Source organism: Lasioglossum baleicum, chromosome 3 (assembly GCF_051020765.1).
Source record: "Lasioglossum baleicum chromosome 3, iyLasBale1, whole genome shotgun sequence".
NCBI classification, from domain to species: Eukaryota; Metazoa; Arthropoda; class Insecta; order Hymenoptera; family Halictidae; genus Lasioglossum; species Lasioglossum baleicum.
The window spans coordinates 7,580,625-7,602,260 of record NC_134931.1 but is presented as its reverse complement, the minus strand read 5'-3'; the positions used below and the strand labels follow the sequence as shown (position 1 = coordinate 7,602,260).

Below are 21,636 nucleotides of genomic sequence, written 5' to 3'. Positions count from 1 at the left end.
GCCTACTGTGATGGACGACTGAGTTGGTACGACATAGTAATCATTTCAACAACATTTCTCCCTTGTTGGTAAATATCGTGTAATGTTTACTTCTGAAAAGAGTTTGATATTATAACATAGTATATTACAAGTACAATATTATAATATAATATATGAAATATTAATATCAAGCTTCCCATTTCGAAATTTAAATCTCATAAGAAACTATTTTCTTAAGCTTTGCTAATCGAACAGACAAAATAACTTTGTATAAGAGTTTGCATAATCAATAAGACTTGTTGCTCAGATTGTAACCATCGTTAAGGTGACACATATTTATGATAAAACTAATTATATCTTAGTTACAAATCGCTTCGAAGGTGACCACCATTTTAACGCACCTGTAATTCTACCTTTGACATTGAGAATCGACACCATTTGAATCTCGATTGAGCCTTATTTACATAAACTAATCAAATCCCAATTAAAAATTAAACGGTTGAAACATTGTGTATTGACAGTATAGAATCTCTGACAAATCAATTTATGAATCATTTATGAAATACAATAATATAAAAATATTCTTCAAATCAACAACTAGGATAGGCGTTTACAGAATTAATCAATGTGCTTCCGCGTTTACACAGAATTATTTAATCCGCACATTTTGGTGGCACTGTTCTCTATTTATGAAATTATTAAACAAACAAATATTAATCATTGTAGCAGCCAAAAACATCATACCTCAACAGATTATAAAATAGAAATACAATAATACAAAAAAATTTGAAGAGGGCATTCTAGATGATAAAAAATGAAAGAAGTATTTGCAAGTGGATTTCTGCGATTATATTGAAAATTCTAAAGGGGTTAGAGTGGAAAAAAGTGTTCCAAAAAATTTGGAAAAGGGAAACGGTGATCTATATTACAGAAAATAAAGGAAGTATTTTCGAGTGGGTATCTGCAACCTTGTTGAAAAATGACCGTAGGCTACGTTACTTCTATTGGACCTTGACGAGCATGATACATCGTAGACACAAAAACGTTGATTCGACGTTTTGCTTGGGCCCTTCAATCGAGAACCGATAGAACTGGCTGCTGGATTTTAAAGGCACTCGCACACGTCCAATTAATTCATGTCGCGGACGGTTCACTCGAGTCAAGATTACACGACGCGGTCAGAGGCGTAGACTAGGTCAAGGAGAATCAGTGTTTGCCCGAAGTGTACTCTCCTTTGCGAAACGCACGCACCAGTGACGCAGCAACGCCCCAGGCCGGTTGCAATTTATTTCTATTGCTCGATTAATACCCGCCGGGTGAAATCCGACGAATCCGCTTTCCCACTCGACGAGAATTGCGCGTGTAGCAATGGGTTCACGAGCGGCCCCCTTCGGACCTCTTTGAACAAGTTCGGAGTTGCGCAAAATGCAGATAACATCAGGTATAGTAAAAATAACATTTGTCCCAAAAAGTCTTTATGGAAAAAAAATCGGGAATCGAAATCAATATGTCAGAAAACAACGACAGAGACACCGTATTTAATATACAAACTTACTTACCGAAATTCGATTTGAGCTCATTATTGACTAATTAATTTCACAATTTATCCGATATTAATTGAATAATTACACGCGGCTATGATAAAATTTGAGCGATATCTGATAATTGAGAAAAATACCTAATATTATAAATTATACAAATAAGAAAGATTGCTGTTCAATTATATTTCAATATAGACGTGTACATTAATAACTTCAAGAAGAATATTGTTTTTAAATTTAATTGTGAAAGATAAAAAGCATAGCATGTTTATCGTTCGGTTACCCAATAATTTAAGTGTTGCGTAAGCATATCACGCTGACCCATTAGTACTCATTGTGAAAAGTTTGCTAACGGAATAGGCTTTTAACAAACACTTCTCAGTGGTCCAGCTAAAGAATAGATCCAGAGATATTTACATAATAAGAACATTGTGACATTCTGTTGATGTGTGTAGTGTACAGGTGTTAATTGGCTATGTTCTTGAATACATATGTGTATGTTTATGAGAGACTTGTTATGTGAACTGATTTGATGTGATGCTTGCAAATCGTTTAAAGTTTAAAGGATTACTGACAGAGCGGCGATGTGAAAGTCGAATGTAAAATTTGCTCGAGTGAACACGTGTCCTTTGATCAGTTTGTTGTAAATCGTTTGTGAGAACGATTGAGATTTTAAATGGAGAAATGCTAATTGAGATGCGTGTAGATTGCGGGAAGATGACAGTGAATGATGGTTGTCACTGAAAAGACAGATATCAAGAGAAGGGTAATAAACAGTAGTTTGGTACATCAAATATAATATATGAAATTACATATCTTTATAAAATATAAAATTACAATTACGTAAACTAAGGGTGATAGAATAATAAAAGTTTTCAACGGATGTGAATTTGGTTACTGCAGTGAAGAAGAGGAGTGATTGGAAATTTGAGATAATTGAATAGCATGTATCAAAATATTATATTAAGAAGCAAAATTATATTTTTTTAAACGTCTTTTAATGATTTCAAAAGTATTTTTAGCTGTCAAATACCTTCATGGAACATGCTACGATTCAAAACATACTTTATTGAAATAGAAAACAGGATTTAATGATGCCAGGAGTTAATGTATTACAACAACGAAAAGTGCTTTCTAGAATTATTCAGCAGTTATAAAAGTCCACCAGAAAATATGAATTATGTTTATTTGTAAAATGAGGAAGGACAAAGGAAATTGATAGAATTTTTATTGTGACGATAGTATCAAAAAAAATTTGAAGCCAATGAAACATAATTTATTTCTGAGTTATAAACCCCTTGGGGTGTGTATGTGTGTGTTAAATTACTTCCCGCATAACGATTAGAATGAAAACACAGTTAGAAATTTTGGGTCAAAAGCAAAGCAATTACAGTAAGGTCGCGTTTACTGCCCAACAGCCTGTGTTCTGCACGGAGAGTGATCGCATACCGACATCATTTTTTTATAACTACCGCGCCGACCGCGCCGAGAGTTCGAAAGAAAGTAGAACGTAGAGAAGGACAGCATGACAGTGAAGTGGGTAGCCATTAGACAGTGATCGCGTACCCGATCGCGGACAGTAAACGGGACTTTACTGTATTCATGAAAAGCTCACCTCCAGTAACTCGATGTCCTGCAGCCAAAGTTTCCAGCGACTTGCTCTTTTCTGCATCACCTTTGTCTTTTAAACACTCCAGCATGCTTTGCTTGCATCCCATCCTCGAAACAAGGTTTCACTTCGCACAAAGTCCTTCAGTGTTCTTCCACATAGTCAAAAGCTCTTGTTTTTGCAGAAAGTTCAACGTCGACGTTTTAAGATACATTCGAATTTACATTGCCAACTCCAAGATACTTGAGATGTTTCATAGTAATTGAGCGTACCTTCCGTGTGCCCTTGTATTCCAATAATTTTCGCCACTCATTGCGTCACTGCAACTACATTAAAACGGAATAGTTGACTGAACATAAAACTCGACTCTGGTTTTTATTACAACAAATACAAACACGGGTGTTGTACTTCAAAGACTGTATAGCTCGGAGAGATTTTTATAAGTTACATACTTTGGCTTTTCTTAGTTGGAAAAATATTTCAGGAAATAAACGTCTCCTACGTCGAAAAATTATTCTGAACATATCATCTAATTAGTGAAACGCATTGGAAAAATTCTTGTAACTTACAAAAACATTTGAAAGATTACTTTTATAGAATCATCTAGCTATATGTATTACCACGGCGCGGCGCGGCGTCTAACTATTGTAATTGCAAAAGTGTTTAGCATCCCTTAGCAGAACCTAATAAAATAAACCGAACTTGAAGACATATAAAACAAATTGAGGTAATTTTTATTACTTCTGCCAATTTCGGTATGTACAATGCAAAAGTTTAACACCTGCAGGGTCTCAATTGCATAGTCCTGGAATCTACACCATCGACTAATTAAGAAACATAATATTTATTTAAGATAAATTAAGTTGAATTAATTTATAAGAGAGTATAAGAATATTAATAATTAATTGAAACATACTAGCTTTTAATTCGGAGAGTTAGGTAATAGATGTGTATTGGTGATTTACAAAGCAAAGGAAGAGAAAGTATATTAAATACTGATGATTTTCAACTTTTGAAAACGTTTGCCTAACAATATGCCACTCATTTTTCGAAACAACAAACTTGAAACTGTGATGGACAGATCTGTGGTTGCAAGGAAAAACGCCGCATGTCACAATTTCAAAAAATTTGAGTTTATGCATTAATTGAACTCTATAGTATAGGTTTTATGTATTTACCAGAAAGAAGTCATGAAAACAAATTCGAAAGGCTCAAAAAATTAATTCAATTTAACCGATGTCCTATGTCAAAGCATTAGTGATTAAAACTTCAAACGACAATATCTCGAAAGTGAAAGTATGCGACATGCGGCGTTCTTCCTGACAACCACAGAGATTTCGTTAATAGAATTCTAATGAAAATGGTAGAAACAGAGTAGACATTAGTACATTATCTATTTCAAAGTGAGTTTATTTTATAGTTACTTGAGATAGAAAAACAGTTTGAGTTGAAAATAAATATAGTACTAGTATTACTTAATGATTGCAGCAGAATCCTCTACTAAAAAGTGAGATGACAAAAATTTGTACCACAATACACGTATATATAAATATAATATAGTTAATATCAATCAGGGTACTATGACACATTGAAGCGAAAAAGAATTAAGAAGAAAATAAACAGTTTTTGAATAGTTAAAAGATTAAATAAAGATTGTAGACATTAAATATGTATATGTGACAACGGTAGCGAACATCTTAACACATAATATTCTACAAACTGAAAGTTCGTCTAATGAGACAAATTGCAGAGTCTATCAATCTAATGAAATTCGGTTTACAGAAATAAATGATGACAAAGATTAATTTTCAAATATGAACGAAGTATTGTGTCTTCTACACATGACCAGCGTGGTAGTAAACGTGTTAGAATATTATGTTTGGGCCCAGGGAAAATTTGGTACCGAAATTTGCTAAATGATCCGGTAGTGCATATCTACCTGAGATTGGAAATTGCGTGGCACGCGTTTAACCGGCGACGCATCTCCGTCATTCGTTTTATCTTATCGCGTCGGCCGTGAGTGTCTTCCACGTAATTCAAAATGTCTTACGTCGTATCTGAAGCTGAGAATGCTCCCCAAAGATCCCAGAACTCCTCCGCGATCTCAAGTTCAGATAAAATCTCTAGATAGAAGCGACACGTGCTCGTTTCACGCGGAATTTCTCCGTTCACTTTGAACGACGTGTCGTAGAACAGATTACACACACTCGACTGTAAACATTCTTTGTTGCGTATACGCATCGTAGAAACTGCGATCCCAGCGCAAACGAGTATAGGAACACAAACACTTCTATCAATCGATTTTAAACACACGAACCTATCAATGAAATATCACGATCGACTTGGAAGTGGACTAAGTTTCGATGCATCTTCGAATTTGATTGATTCACCACTCGATCAACATCCGACTTCAACATTAGCTACATGATTTCTTTTGTGAAACGATCAGTCATTCAAACATCCACAAAAGACCACAATTTTTGCACAAAATTCTACATTTCTTTAAAAAATTCTATATACTTAGATAAATTTCACATGCCTTTAAACATTTTATATCTTTAGAAAAATTCATGCGTCTTCGCAAAATTCTATATAAAAAATTCTATACGAAAAATTCGATATATTTTTAAAAAATTCTATATGTTCCATATCTTTAAGAAAAATAATGAATTAGTGAACAGTCAATAAAATTTTATCTCCAGTATACATAATATTTACTATAATAATTTCACTCGTAATTATTCAGAAGATTTTTTAACGACACGCTTGTTTTCAGTGACTTTGGAGTTCATTGCTTATGTAACTAACGACTGCACTTAACTGTTATTTAAATCTTCACGAACATAAAGTAGTTTACGTTAGAGTGGTTACTCCGACAGAATGTCTGTTTGATTGATTCCCTTCGGATCTGATTACATCTGCATTCATAGTCGAACAATCGCCGGATTTTCTGATTAGATCAAATTATTTTCTTCTCACTTGAAATTGATGGTAATTAGACTTATCGTTAGATCTAAATCTATAAGATTATCGGATCCTAATCTCGAATTCTTTAAGTAGCCACTGCGCTTACAAGACTTAAGCTAAAAGTACGATATTATAGTATTTAGGAAAGTACAAGTTGTTTAAACCGGGCTTTTAGCATAAGGATGACGTCGATTAATTTTTCTTCTGAAATAGTGCTAAATAATCTATTTACTACTTTTACTGTAGTTCACGAATACCATGCACAGTAAACGTATACTGTCGACCATGAATATGAAATCAAGTTTTGGAGTAAGGAAAAAAGCATTAATACATTATGTCATAGCAATTAATGAAGATAATGACTTGAACAATTACATGAAGAACATAATTTAGTCGTGATTAGATGTAGCATCTTCGTATAAAAATATTTGACTGGTGGTCATGATGCTGTCATTTTAAATTGGACATTTTGAACAAACAAAAGTTTTATCATTAAATTTCCTAATTCCGAAACAATTAATTTTACTGATGTATCACTGGCATTGCAAATTACATAAAAATTCACTAGCGGAATGTTGGCCGGGTACAATGAACAGAGTAGTATTCCAAACACTTGTTTGCATGACTTGCACAAGTTCAACCGTGCAATGCAAAACATAGTTCGTCCACGCAAAAACTTCACGTCTTCTTGATATCATCTGTATTTCTGATCAACTTTTTCCAACTACTTTTTTCGCGCCTAAGAAGCGATAACCTGTTGCGTCGCCTTGGATATGTGGCTTTAGCATTTCTTAATATAACTCTGCCATAAACGCCGGTGGTATTGCATACTCGCGATCGGCAGTTTATAGCACCAGTGTCTCTCACCTTCATTAGCACTGGAGCTACCAAACAGTCAATCTGAGTGACATGTTTTCTCACACAGGCCACGAGGGTGCTTGCTATTCCGACTTTCATTAAGCTGCACGGAATCAAAGTGTTTAACAATCTCTCACAAAAGTTTCATTCAAGAGGCGAGGAGTAAGAATCGGATTGTGCAAAGCCGTCTGGCAGCTCTAGTATTAATTATGTGAATCAATCTCGCACTGTTGTTCGACACTCTTACAATTAGAAGGCGATGTTACCGTTCAGGAAAAAGTGGCCTCGAATGAAAATCTTGGTGGTCCGTGTATGGTAGCTCCGCAAGATCACTGTACCGACGACGCGACGCGGTTATGCGAGATACTTTACGCGGTCACGATCCGACAAGAACAGGACGAACCGATGTTATTTTCACCGACGAACCGATGAACACCCGCGCGACTGTCAATCCATTGTTAGGCAACACGGTGCTGCGTGATGTGCGCGATGTTTTAATAAAGCTAGACCCAGTTGTAGATGGCATGCTGGCCTCGAAACCACTGACTAAAGATTGCGATTTCGCGGCAGAAGGACGGCGCGGGGTGCAGCGGCCACGGGGATCGAGATGCCTCCGCCACCTCTTCTTCTTCCTTCCGATCGCCTCGCCAAATATTTTATTTACCACGGGAGACCACCGATTGTTTGCTGAAGGTACCGAGAATCATTACGTTCGCGTTGCCGTGTCGAGCTGCTTCGAACTTGATGCGCGACGACACTGAAACTCACGAGACGGATAGCAGACCGGGCGGCCGATCTAGCAGTTCATTCATTAACAATTATAATTAGAACAAGCATTTAAAAATGAACATTCTGTGAATATCTGTGAACCGTGCCTAACCTATTTAATAGTTCTACATAATTCTTTTTTTAAACGAAGAGCAATTCTTTTACCTTGAAAATGCATTTCTGAAATTTAGAATGACAGTTCGTCATTTCTTAAATGAGTAATTCTTAATGAACTAATGAAAATTGTCGAAGTTATTTCCCTTTGGCATGGAAAATCTTTTGAATTACAAATAGTTCTGCATTTTTCAAATTGGAATATTTTCAGTATACTTTTCCTTGTATGAAGTCGCAAGAATCATTTCTACCTTAATCCTTCTTTAGAAATTATTATTGTTTAAAAGTGTCACAGATACTTCAGTGGTTATTGATGTTTATCGAATTTGTATTGCTTTTTAAATGTTCATCACCTTCAAAATGATTAAATTAATAAGATTTATTAAAAATTGTATAAGCATTTAAAAATCAACATTTTATGAATTCCAATAGGGATTATTGTTTATTTTAAAGCTGAACATGATTTTTCAGGCAGTTCGGATAATGAGACAAAACACTGTTTTAAACATAATTTAATCAATATTTAGCGGTCTACAAATTTTACTACAAAAATTTTTTTAAAAATGTTTATTCTATAAAAAATCAAGGTCACCTGTAATTTTTATAGATCAATATGTCCACCCGATGTTTGCCCCTGTTATCCCCCCCATTAAAGTAAATAATTTATAAATTTATAAATTTCATTCCTTTTGAGATAATTTTTCCAAAAAAGGATATGATAAATTTTTAACATAAAAATATAATATTGGTACCTACAAGAGTATTAGTATGTGGATTGGCTTGTTGCAATTTCAGAGTTGTTAAGATTTCAATAGTTCAAAAAAGTTTCAATTGGGACTGTTAGAAGTTAAATAGCATTTTTAGTAGAGAATTTTTACCGAAACAAAATTTTAACATATACTAATTGTTAGTGCTTCTAACACACACGCTGACTCTATTTCATGTCAAAAATGAACCCCTAACAAAAATAATGTTCAGAACAACGTTAAGATTATGAGTTGTTTTGATGTAGGTAGGTGAATTAACGAAATGAAACTTTCGGTGAGTGATTGTATTATAATTGAGACCATGCTGACGCCAACGATGCGCTACGACATGTGATAAGTTTGCACCTCGCTGCCGAACAACACGTTATGAAATATTCAGTAGAATTGCCTTGAAAGTATCATTCGATTTGAAAGGCTAATAACGCGGTATGCTCTCTGAATTGCGAACAGCTTCTCGGTAACGCGTCAGACCCGGTTGTTTTCGACGAATTCGCAAAGTAGAGACAGAAATTAAACTCGAATCTCGACCCCTTACGTAATATAAAATCTGTACACACAATGCACTGTACATGCAAACTAACATGTAGGTAATGAAATATAAAACTGCATCAAGCTGGATGTTTTGATAATCTACATTTTGTAGTATTTAAAAATTCAAATATTTAACATTACAGCAGTATAAATATGCAGCAATGTAAATCACCATGTATGCAACAACACCATACATCCACCATGAACCAGCTGTCATTTGCCATTTTCTAACTTTTGGTATAGAGATTTTTAACTAGTTTTATTTCTTGGCACATATAAATTAATTATTAAAATTCTACGGCGCACCAGAAAGTATGTTATAAATGCGGGCTCGAAGAGTCTTCACTCGGACACTGGTAATGCACTTATGCTAATCATTGTTTGCATCGTAGATTCTTCGAAGAAAAGAAATCTATAAATGTTTATATTTTCCAGAATTTAACTTCGAATTTATACTACATATTTTAAAAACTCTTGCAACACACTTTTAAACCTCTCGTGATACTGTACTGAATGAGTATATTGTTGCCTCGATATAATATTTTATTTTATTATACTAATTCGACAAATAAAGGACACACAAAATTATATTGATTCAAAATATGTATGCTAGTTTCACAGAGATACATAATCTCTCATACAAATTATTGTTGTAACAAAAACAATATTCTGTGTAGTAGAGAATCATTTAAAAAAATCTTGAGACCATCTCAAAATCTCAACACAAAGCAACTCATAAGCACGATGAGATATTATTTAATTTAATAACAAATTACAATTGTATAATTGCATTATTGTAATTGGATGTCAGAAAAGAGTAATTTTGTTCTTAATGAAAGGCAACCAGTGACAACGGAAATGTATACACTGTGATAGTCAAAGAGAATAGGGGTATCCAGAATTTACGCGTGGCAAATATACAGAAGATCTAACCATTTTAATTGCTAGTTTACAACGACCGCGGTAATACAAAGCGACTATTTGAGTGTGAACACTTCTGTTTCCTTGACGTAAATTACTATTGCCTTAGAGAGCTTATCGTGCGCTCAAAATTGTTTCTCTAGCGAGAGCCTGCAAAAACCTTTGTTTTTTATAGTGAACAGAGAGTTTGTTAGTGAGTTTTTAAATAGTGAACATCTTTGAACAAATAAATGCAGTGGCAGACCTGTTCTCGAGAGGTAAAGAAACTGGTTAATAATAGATATTACTCTTACCGCATGAATTCTGATGGGGGATTATCATAGACTCAGATTTTCGATGAACGTTTTCAAACGAATGTTCTGCATGTGTGTATAAATGTATGGTGGCCCATGGAGACAGACAGATTTATAAAAATTATAAAATTGCATGGGACGTTCAGCATTTTGCTCGTACGCTTGTTCGATCGGAAATGATGACAAAGTCTACTAATTTCAATGCTATAAATTTAGGAATGAATGTTTACAGCTTAGACAGCGAGCTAAAAAATATTTAATTAAAACAAATATAGTTAATCCAAGATTTATATTTAGGCACTTGTACTGTCCAATGAAAAAATACAACGTCTATGTCCTGTGTCAATAAATCGAAGTTGAAGAATTACAAATTTTGAAATAAACGTGGCAAATACTCATATAATCAAAAAATGTAAACTTAAAATCAAATCCTTTTACTCTCTTCATTCTGTCCATATAAATATATTTATATAGGACCTTGAATAAGTTTTCGCTGTTTCTTCAAAGATGGCAGTAGCAGTACCCCGTTCGTGAAATTTCGAACAGTAACACACATGCAAGGCAGTAGTGTATCTAACCTTAAATTTCAGTGTATGGTAGTTCACTTTAGTGTAAACAAAGTAATTTTTTCTTAGTTCTGAAAATGTCTACTTTTGTGCCAAATAAAGTGTATTTTCGGGGAATTTTATTGCACTACTTTATTCAAAAGAAATCTGCAGCTGAAGCACATAGAATTCTTGTTGAGACTTATGGTGACAATGCTTTGTCGGATACGACATGCAGAGACTGGTTTCGACGCTTCAAAAATAATGATTTTGAATTGAGAATAAAGAACGTTCTGGCGCACCGAAAAAATTTGAAGACGAAAAGTTGGAGGAATTACTCGATCAAGACCGATGTCAGACGCTAGCAGAACTTGGAAAAACATTACAAGTAGATGAGTCAACTGTTTCAAAACGTTCAAAAGTTTTAGGAATGATCCAGAAGCAAGGACATTGGGTACCGTATGAATTGAAGCCGAGAGACGTCGAACGGCGTTTTCTCACGTGTGAACTACTGCTTCAACGGCAGAAAAGAAAACGTTTTTTACACCGCATCGTGACTGGCGATGAAAAGTAGATACACTACGATAATCCAAAGCGTAGAAATTCGTGGGGTAAGCCCGGCCATGCATCAACATCGTCTGCAAAACCAAATATCCATGGTTCGAAGCTTCTTCTCTGTATTTGGTGGGATCAGCAGAGTGTAATTTATAATGAGCTGCTCAAACCGAATGAGACTATCACGGGGGAGCGCTATCGACTTCAATTGATGCGTTTAAGTCGAGCCTTAAAAGAAAAACGGCCGCTATACGAGCAGAGACACGACAAAGTGATTTTGCTACATGACAACGCTCGACCTCATGTTGCAAAACCAGTGAAAACCTACCTGGAAACGCTTCAATGGGAAGTTCTACCCCACCCGCCGTATTCACCTGACATAGCCCCTTCTGATTTTCGCTATTCCGTTCGATGGCACATGGCCTAGCTGACCAGCGCTTTCATTCTTATGAAGAAGCTAAAACATGGATCGATTCTTGGATAGCCTCAAAAGACATGTCGTTTTTCCGACGCGGAATTCATATACTACCAGAAAGATGGGAGAAAGTGGTCGCTAGTGATGGGCAATACTTTGAATGAAATGTTTTTGTTCCTTATAATTTAAATAAAGCTTTCATTTTTTAAAAGAAACAGCGAGAACTTATTCAAGGTCCTATAAAGATAATCTATACATAACAATTGCACAGCCACAAAACGTTGAAACAAAACGAAAAACATTGATACATGTAGAAAGCTCCGTTCATAGAATTTAGCATTGATTAAACCCAATTAAAATTTGATTAAAGAGACTGTGTCTAAATTAATAATAGACATCTCTTGTAATGTTCTTATTAAAGATAATAAGCAAAGAGCATATTATTATTCGTGAACAACTTGAAGATAATAAAAACATCATTCGAAGATCATGGGCTAAAAATGATAAGAGAACTCGAAGCATTAAGATGTTTAATGTGAATTGGATCTCAGCCGTAAAATAAAACTGATAAACAAAGTGAGAATATTTCGTTTTATTACCTTACTACATACAAGATGTGTAATATCATATTCGAAGGTGTAAAATTCATTTATTAATATGCTATATCACACAACATTCTATTTAAAATTATTTCTACCCTTATTTTCGATTATTATGATTTATGTCCGACTATTTCAACGAGACAATCAATGGGGACTGTGTGTTTGGAAGCACATTAAAACAGAAAGGTCTATTTTGTTAATCTCCGAGGAATTGAGATGGATTGCAACAGAACGTCACAGTTCGGTTCCACTGGAAAGCAAACAGGACAAACTAAAAATGATTCTTGCATCCTGCAACGTCTGAAAAGACATTCTTAGTTGATCGTAATAGCGTGAACAAAAATATGTATTTCTTTACATCAACAAAATTTGCTGTTTGCTCTACAATATCCGATTGTAAGTTATGTTTAACGATTATAAAAATATCTATGATTTACCTTCGTAAATACATATTATTCTGATTTTGTAGGAAAATTATTTAATAATTTAACTATAATCTAGCGTGATCGGTGCAGTACGCGCGATAACTGCACTACTAAAAGTGTTTATGATAGTTGATATAACAAGGAGAAAATTCAGAGCTGTAGTATTGAAAATGAAAGCAGAATTAATGTTACAAGAACAAATAAATGTAAATTAATTGAAATATGATGGAGGATCTAAATTTTTAGGTATTTATATTGTGAATTACAAGATTATTGATTAATCTTATCTCCAAGATCCTAACAATAACAGGACGTAAGTCAATCTTTGTTTACTTTTTGAATTTAATTATTATTTAACATTTTTAAACACATTTGAATATACTGAAATATGGCTTTAGTTTAAGGTACATATATTATGAATTTAAATAGATTTAACAGAAGCATCGTAATTAAGATAACAATTTCAGATTCAATATCAACGTTTCCCTACCCTTAGAAACTTTAAGTTGTTCCGTTTTGATTACAGTAGAGAAAAAATGATCAAAATGATCGTGGAAAATATAATTTCTAGCATATGAAACAAAAGATAAAAAATAAATCAATCAATCAGTAAATGTGAATAAAAATGCTTGAATGAGGAAAGTGAATGCTCGAAGACATAGACGTAACAAAAAATTTCAATAAAACTTTGAATTGTAAAACAATAATGCCTATGTATGTATATAATCTACATTTTTTCACAAATATTATAAAAACAGCAGAGATTAAAAAATAATAAACAGTAAGTCTAGGTTATCTATTTCTAAATTTAACATACAATATATCACTTTGTTTGCAATCATTTTCATGTGAAATTGATGTCTATACAACCGATACATTATTAATCAAGTCGCAAATTTCAGAACGAATTTTAGCCACTACTTTTGTTGAGAATTTTCAACTGTTCCAGGGAGAAGTAATTCGTCGGAATTTCTGTTATATTGAATAGCATCCGTCGAATCGAGTTTTCTAATAGTATGAAGTGTCAACCGAGAAGAAAATAGTTGTCAAATGTTCCCTTTGTATCTTGATAATCTGACAGTGTCAGTTTTCGATGTATTTTAACTTTACATGACGTTTTGAATTTTTACTTGTATTATTTAAATATTGTACGGACATTTCAACGAGTGATGAAATCCGACGTTGATAAGTCGAAGAATCAATGAGCACGGTACATAAAACTTGAAAAATCATGCGAAATATCAAAGAGGCAAGGGAAAAGGGTCACAAACAGTTTGGTTGGTTATATAAGGTTTGTCGACAAGGAAGTAACAAAATTCTACTTACAATCACTTAGATTATAATTTCACTGATCCTACATAGTTATAATTTCATAATTATCATAATTATTCAATTCTCCAATTCTTCATAACACGTAAACATAGTTCTGAATGATTTTAAAATAGCACTTATCACTATCAGTATTAGTGTAGCTGCTCACTATAATTCAATTCCTTATTTTTAAGCGGAGATCTATAATTGTATAATAACACTGCAAGATATTGTAGCATGACGTTCTTGTATCTTAAAGTCTTCCTACTTTTAATGTATCCACTATTAAAGCTTTCTCTAAACAAGCAAAAACTTTCGTTTCCCTAGTTCGTTTTTATGCAATGTTTGATTAATTTTGTAGCTGATCTGTGACGGAAGAAGCCATTTATTAACCATTTATGAACCTGCCAATTTTGTACAAAAGGAACCAAATATTGGCAATATAGCAACATTAGAAATAGACAACATTGACAAGAACCATTTGTCTTACTTATTAATATATAAGAATATTAAATACTTTCAGAAATATATTTTCCTTAATCATTAATGAAAAAAAAAACAGTCTTTTTAGTATCGTTAGCAGCCTATTTCTAAGTTATAGTTCGGACGAAATTTATTTGAGGTTCTTGAAAATTTGTTGTTCTGTAAATTCACATATCTTCTTGACAAAATGTTGCGGGCTTTTTCACACATTTCGCAAATTCAGCGAAGTACAATTAGAATTGTTTCTTTCCAAGACACTAAAGTAGGAAGACAGCCTAATGGAACACTTCGAATGTGTCAAACTGCTTCTGGTTCTAGTATACTAAGGATTTAGTGGCCTAAAAAGTTATGCTAACATTTTCTAACAAGGTACTGTGCGCAAAAAAGTCAATGAAACCGCTACCTACCATACAAGCTCGATTTAAAGGGAAAAGGTTGCGATTCTGCGTGGACCACGTGGGTTTGAAACATTGGTCGCCCATATTGAATAGTATCGCCGAGAATCGGAGTATATCAAAAATTAATGTGTATAGTCGGAGCATTTGCCGAAGGATACGAGAGACAGTAAATACGGAAGAGAAGCTCGAAAAATTATGGTAATTGTAGCGAAGATCCTGAAATATGTATATTCGAATTTTAAAATATCACAGCTAGCAGATACCATCGCATTAAAAAGAGAGTATTATCCCATTCCGTGTTCGTGTCAAAATAAAAAACGCATGAGTGTTACATAGAATTGAGGTACTGGCAGATTATATTTTGTAACTACACACAAAAATAGTTTCGTAGAACAACCTGGGCAACTTGCGGTTCGCGAGCCGTAAACGACTCCACTCCCTACTGCTGAGTCCTCCCCACTCGTAGATGGATACATAGTAGGGAAACCAGTACACCGGTAGTGGGAGAACTGTTACGCTGGTAGTGGAAGTCGTGAAGCGACAGCGGGAAAGTTGCCCGGGCTTGTCGTAGAAACTGGGTAGGAGATTAAATGTTTTGCTTCCCCAAGCTTAAACTTGTCATGTCTTTCTCTTACTTTGAATGCTTCATATGTTGCACGTGGAAAGGCCTATTGCGAAACTTGAGAAATACAAGAACTCTATTATAAATATTACTCTTTTGAGGAATTTCTTTGTATTAAATTGTAATGCTTTCGACATTATATACATATCATAATTACTATCTTCTTTTAATATAACTTGTAATGCTTCCTATATATTACACAGGTATCATAATTAGGATCTTGTAAAATAACTTTTAATGCTTTCTACATGTATCATATACGTATCATAATTACTATCTTTTAAAGTAACTTGTAATGCTCTCTATATTATATGCGTGTCATAATTACAATCTTTTAGAATAACTTGTAATGTTTTCTATTATATATCATAATGCGCGAATCATAATTACTATCTTCTGAAATAACTAGTAATGTTTTCTATATTATAATGCGTATCATTATTACCATCTTTTGAAATAACTTGTAATGGTGTGTATATTAAATAAGTTTATCCCTTATCATATAATTAAGCGTTCGAATTAAAAATTGTATTTTCATGCATGTAGAAAAGGAAGGTTGAATTGAATTCGTCGTTCTTTTCATTCATTGTATCTAGTATCTACGTCATGGATATTTTAATCTTAAAATGAAAGCACGGCTTTCGTTACTTGTCATCATTAGTAAAATCAACCATTTCATGTGCAACATTTTAACGTTCCTATGGCCAACAACCTTTTGTATAGCACAAACGTATTTTATATTACTTGAATACTCTCAGCAATTGCATATTACTTGAATACTCTCAGCAATTGTGACAATGCTTGAGAATATTGTTAATATGGATGAAAAAAATATCTATCTCTGTGACAGACAAATTTTTATTTGTATATATTTTAGGTTCTATTTAAACTAAAACTTTTACCTTCAAGCATGTTTCTATCCGTTCTAATTGAAACTTGTAGAATAAAAACATTTTCTAAGAAACTTCTATGATGCATATTTCGAACAAAACTCATTAAAACGTTTCATAGTTCTTTCAGTCTGTAAATTATTCGCAATTTCTTGTATTTAATCAAAGTGCTACACATGAGGTTCTCCCATCCCAAGACCATCAGCTTTCTCAAACAAAGAAAAAATAGATTTCCTTATTTTGTCTTTCGGATACTACTCGTAGAAAGTTTAAGCTTGCAGGTCGCATCGTCTGAACCGACGAAGGATCAGAGACAAGAGGGAATGTGGCAAAGAGGATGGGGGTGGAACTGAGGAAGGCAGAATGGAGTACAATGATGTTGAGGGGAAGGTTAAAGAACCGGAGATGGAAAGGACATTGATGGGAGACGAGAATTTCGATCGTCCAGGCGATGCGGAAAGAATGAAATGTGGCCAATCCTTTACACGAACTTCCTGTTACGCTGTCTGGTCGACTCCATTGCTGTCTGCGCGAGGGATTCAACGAGGTTAACATCAATTACGTTCAACGGGATCCCGCTGCACCCCAAGTACCTGAACATCCTTTGTGCCGGGCTGAGGAACAACCAAAGGCTCACCTATCTATCGTTGAAGAAATGCAAAATCGGCGACGTCGGTTAGTATTATTTTCTAACTTTCGAATACAGAAATATTTCCTCTTCCATTTTCGTTTACGTCGAGTCCATACGGTGCTGAAGTAAAATTACTTTAATATCGTTCTTCTGGTATTTTTCTGGAGTATCCTTTGTTGTTTCTTCTTCACAAAGTACTTTTAGTTATTATATTTTACTTATTTAGGCTGCACAATGCTATTGGAGAGCTTGATGAATAACCCAAACATCCGTGTCCTGAATCTGTCGGGATGTCGTCTCACCAGCAAAAGTGCCACGAGTCTTTACCTGTTCCTGAAGAGGAGGAGAGCTGATTTGTTGCAGAATGTGTGGACGGAGACTTCTGATCGATCTCACGAATGCTGTTCTCCTGACAAGGTGAATAGCTTGGGAAGATGAGTTTTTGTTTTCTTTGAAATCAACCAACTTAATATTAAACTGAAGATATTTTTCTGCAATCCCTTTTTCGATAAATACATGTATGTATGCTCACAACTACTTTAATGTAATAATAATCATATTTATTTCAGGTCCAAGGATTGCACACACTAATGCTGAACCAGAATCCACAATTCGGTGACAGTGGCGTACGACTGTTAATGCAGGCCGTACAATTCGATTGTTGGTTAAAGTCATTGGGCTTGAAACATTGTGGGCTGACAACCGCAGATGATATAAATAATGTTTTAAAATCGAATACTGCTTTGGCAAGGATAGACCTTGCTCATAATCGCATTTCTATAAACACCCTTAAGGCAATTCGAAAGCTTCTGAAAAGAAGAGAAGACACAACGGAAAGCAAAGCAGTAAAGAAACGATTATTGGCGAACTGGAAGAAATCTTCATTGAGATCTGGATCCAAGAATGAAAACCAACGATTGAATAAAAGAATAGTATGTTTCTTATTCCTCTTTACTATTAAACTGTAGATTTTATGCAACCGAAATACATACGTGTGAAATGACAACTTTACGGCTGAGGTTCAGTAAAAATTTGTAGACAGCAGAGACAAAGTCCCAGTTTAACAGGTAGTTACGGAATTAGATAGCCAAACCAGTTAGTAAATTTAATTTAGAAAAATTAGTATCTTATATGGACATTTTAAAAAATCATAATTTATAGTTGCACAATTACCACTATTTGCGTAGATACTGAATTGATAATTTTTTCATCGCAGATCAATGTATTAAAATAGCAATTTGCATAAATATCTGCATTGCATTTAAGAAAAATTGTATTCACAATACTCATTGTATCTTTAATATCTTTTTCAGGATAGATATCACCGAAATTCATTAAAGAGTTGTCCGCTGAAGATGTTTTCAAAAATTCAAGAGGCACCGAAGCAACTGAAGGTAATGAAGAACACGAAGAAAGAATCCGCGTTAGAGATGAAAAAGGAGAATCTACGTGGCCTCGAGTGCCAATTATTGGACATAATCGATTCTAACAGGAAGTTAATGAAAGAGTTAATGAATAACAAAGCGTTGGTAGATGAAGAACTACAAGAAAGATCGAGAACAGAAACCGAGATGCAGAGGCTATCACTGCAATTGTACGATCTCAGAAGCAGAGTAATCATGGTTAATTATATGCAAGCGCAGCTCAACGATGAAAATCAGATACTACAAAAGAGTTTCCGATATTTTTTTGAAAAATTAACGAGTCTTTCCATCCAAGAATGGTCCGATAATTGAGAAATGGAAGCGGAAGATATTTAGCATGAACCAGGAGAATGATCAACTTTATGGTCCCAGCATGAACAGAATAGAGAATTATAGGAAATCGGAAATTGTGGAATGCCGTAGAATTGTAATACGACAATGACTGTGTCAACGATCATTTTTAAGTAGATATTGATATATAATGTATGTCTCTAAAGGTCTTCAGATAACCGTGTTATAACAAATCTGATATAAAGCTGGTCTGGGAAACTATTATTGATTTATCAACGCAACTGTCGATTAATTTTGGATGTCATTCGCGGCAAAGTATGTTTTGCTACTGAGGAAAATATGTCCCGAAAGATTGAAATAAAAATCATTGAAACTGAAAGCGTTTTTCATGATCCCTAGAAACACTTGCTCCCGAACTACGTAATGCTGATGATATTACCCATTCTGTAAATGCTTGAAAAATAATTGCTTTTTTTAATTTGGGGGAAGGTGACATTGCAAAATGTTATGGAAGGGAATAGGTTTGAAATAATCATATTCATTTATAAGATCTTTATTGAAAATCTTTCAATACTGTAAAGTTCAATACTATTGAACGAGCAATTAGCTCGATATTATCCACTACTTGTAAGATATTAGAAGTTCTTACAAATAGAGGATAACACCTCTCTGATAATACCGATTGCCCAGGTCACACCATGAGGAGGTTCCTGCACTAGAGACCCGGATAGGAAGTCAGAACGAATTCAATATCCTTTCAAAAGAGAGGATTTGACACGAGTGAACAAGTCTCTCAACTACCCCTCTCAATGCATTTACGCCGAACACCGGTACCAACCGGTCTGGTACATACATATAAGCAGAAAGCAGTATTTCGTCGGTAGTATAGGAGTAGACCAATCACTATATCACTATACATTGCATGCAATGCATTTTTCTGTCTGCGGTTTTGAATTGCCGACTCTGTAGAAAATGCCCTAGTACGACAGCGGACTCTGTAGAAATGAAACGATCAGCTAGTGAACTACATGAGGTTGCAACACAAAAGGTTTGTGTCTGAGGGAGCTAGATTTGACAGCGTTGTCAGTCTAAATCAGTAAGTCAACATTCTTGTTATACATATAAGTTATGTACAGATAAAATACAAATATTTTATGTATGAATTTGCAATGAGTAATTAAGGACAATGTAACAGAAAACCATTTCTGCATACAATTATTGAACCACCAATTTTTCCCGAACGTCCGGCTTTTCGAGTTATACTTCTGATTTTCGCAAAAACGTACGCCCGTCTATCTTGTCATCGAGATACTGTACTGATTTGGAATTACGAACATAGCGAAACTTTGAAAAACAAAAATTTTCGGATATCTGGCTCGTCGTTGCGTTTTACTACTGAATTTTGGTGCAACCTCCTTCTCTATCATGTTCTCCTAATAAAAAAACTCAATTTTCAAAATTCCGAAATTTTCGACCGCCTGGCTTGTTGTTGAGTTGCACTGCTTCATTTTCAAAAATTTTTGGCCGTCTGGCTTGTTATTGAGGTTTACTACTGTATTTTCGCGTCACTTAATTCGCTATCATATTCTCCTAAGACAAACCTCTCGTGATGTTAAGTCTGTGTCAGTACATACGTTGCATCTTAAGGACTTTTCTATCTACACATTTTGGGGCTCTAAAAACCCCAATATGTACCACTTCGGTGTCGCGCCCAATGTTACCGATATTTGATGCATTTAGGTATATTAGCACAGACGAGATATTAGCAAGTACCGAATATTCTGTATACTTGATTTCTACTACGGGTCACCGACGAGATACCTGATGTGAAATACCGACATCGATAACAACTACTTGATTCCTTACGCCCTCTACGCTGACGAACGATAAATGTTGGAACTAGCTACACGAGAACCATTTTTTTCATTTTATTCCTCGTTAGCATGGACTAGAACCCAGTTAACTGCGTTAGTGTATGCTAGAGAAAGATAATAGCTCTGTGAAGTTCCATTAGGCTGATTGAACACGATATTAATCGATTCGAATAGTACGTTTATCGATCCTCGCACGTAGTAATTCTACCTCGAGATTTGGTCCAGGATCGTATTTCTGTTTCACGGATATATACGGACTGACACGTACCTGATAAGCTTCTGTAATTAAGCTGATTGACGCGTCGTTATGGCTGCGTCAATAGCCACGAATTGTCGTTTTACTGCATATGATCATCATGTTAAAACCGGAATTATATCTGCGGGCGGTTGAAATGCAAGCACAAAGACTGTAATGGTTTCTGAAGCTACTTCAATACATACACTCTCGAATAAAAAAACCAGCACAGTGCATGAATTTGTAAAATTTCTATGAATGACAAACTAACATACAATTTTCTGAAATTCGTGAGAACATATGTGCTCAAAAAATTATTGCATTTCTCAACAAATTTTAAACATATTACGGAAAATTAAATATCTTATACTTTTGATCGGGAGTGTATTTCGAATATTTCCTATTAAAACTTACCTTTCTTTGCTTCATAATATTTTTGCTTTGGACTGGTTAACGCCATGTTTTACATAGCTGATGATAGCACAAGGATCGGCTGAGACTACGAGAAAGAAAACTAAAAGGAATAAAAAATGTAAGCGAATTTGATAATTCGGCCAGATAAGGTGCAACAACAGTAGTCGGGGATA

The 21,636-nt window shown here is 34.6% G+C and overlaps 1 protein-coding gene across 2 annotated transcripts; it reads left to right on the top strand.

Annotated features, from left to right (window-relative positions):
• Positions 1 to 12,023: 12,023 nt before the first annotated feature.
• Positions 12,024 to 19,319, top strand: LOC143207110 (uncharacterized). 2 transcript variants are annotated; one of them, XM_076420204.1, is made up of 5 exons: positions 12,024 to 12,861; positions 12,935 to 17,269; positions 17,452 to 17,642; positions 17,795 to 18,157; positions 18,539 to 19,319. In XM_076420204.1, exons 2-5 carry the CDS (start codon positions 17,062 to 17,064, stop codon positions 18,959 to 18,961), a joined length of 1,185 nt encoding a protein of 394 aa, XP_076276319.1. In that variant the 5' UTR covers positions 12,024 to 12,861; positions 12,935 to 17,061; the 3' UTR covers positions 18,962 to 19,319. The 2 variants fall into 2 exon arrangements, with proteins under 2 accessions (XP_076276319.1, XP_076276320.1); XM_076420205.1 differs by having other exon boundaries at positions 12,024 to 13,136; positions 13,417 to 17,269.
• Positions 19,320 to 21,636: the final 2,317 nt, after the last annotated feature.

Bases quoted from the DNA above. Each gene is read 5' to 3' on its own strand.
- LOC143207110 (XM_076420204.1), top strand. From the start codon at position 17,062: ATGTGGCCAATCCTTTACACGAACTTCCTGTTACGCTGTCTGGTCGAC. The intron at 17,270-17,451 runs GTTAGTATTATT...TTACTTATTTAG, and splicing joins ATGCAAAATCGGCGACGTCG to GCTGCACAATGCTATTGGAG. The intron at 17,643-17,794 runs GTGAATAGCTTG...TATTTATTTCAG, and splicing joins AATGCTGTTCTCCTGACAAG to GTCCAAGGATTGCACACACT.